The 644-nt window shown below is 41.0% G+C and overlaps 1 protein-coding gene across 2 annotated transcripts in view; it reads right to left on the bottom strand.

Annotated features, from left to right (window-relative positions):
• SGK1 (serum/glucocorticoid regulated kinase 1) overlaps positions 1–644 on the bottom strand; it is a 187,090-nt gene that overhangs the window by 56,009 nt on the left and 130,437 nt on the right. For both annotated transcript variants that reach the window (XM_011991459.1, XM_011991461.1), the window contains one exon: positions 102–177. In XM_011991459.1, coding sequence (XP_011846849.1) covers positions 102–177 — 76 coding nt within the window. The remainder of the gene's footprint in view (positions 1–101; positions 178–644) is intronic.

The following is a 644-nucleotide window of genomic DNA, read 5'->3' as shown; positions in this document are numbered from 1 at the left end:
AAACAAACAAAATTTTCCCCCAAACCTTGCCTTTGTTAGAGCTTTACTACAGAATGCATCCTGTACATAACAGGAAACAGATTGTATTTTTCCAATAGTACCTGAATCATCATTAGTCCAGAAGGTTCTTGGATCGGGCTTGGTCAGGATGTTGGCATGATTACATGGTTCTCTCACCTTTAAAACATAAAGAGAAAAGAAGTGATATAAAAATGGCTTCATCATTTCAGCTATTTTAGGCTTATAGTTCTAGAGAAAGGATTCCAAGGCTGAAGCTAGTACATATGGCATGTCTGTGCTCTAATTAGGGTGGTTTTCCCAGGACCGTGCTGGGTATGGCACTGAAAGTCCCATATCCTGGGAAGCCTTTTAGTCCTGGGCAAACTGGGACAGTTGTTCCCCTTACATATGATGCAGTTTCACTGGGCTGATGGCTGGGTTAGTCCATGGGGGCTGGAGCTCACCCAGCGTTATGTGCAGTGCACAAACTGCACAGCCGTATGAAGAGGCCCTGGATTATTAGCAAACTTATCAGTGTAAAGACACTCACTACATAAAAAGTGTTTGAATCTCCACGTAACAGAAATGATACTTTTAGTACCTATTGCTTGGGAAAATACATATTAATTAAAAGCTACTTTTAA

This window comes from Mandrillus leucophaeus, unplaced genomic scaffold (genome assembly GCF_000951045.1).
Source record: "Mandrillus leucophaeus isolate KB7577 unplaced genomic scaffold, Mleu.le_1.0 Scaffold396, whole genome shotgun sequence".
NCBI lineage: Eukaryota > Metazoa > Chordata > Mammalia > Primates > Cercopithecidae > Mandrillus > Mandrillus leucophaeus.
This window is presented reverse-complemented; position numbering and strand designations above follow the sequence as displayed.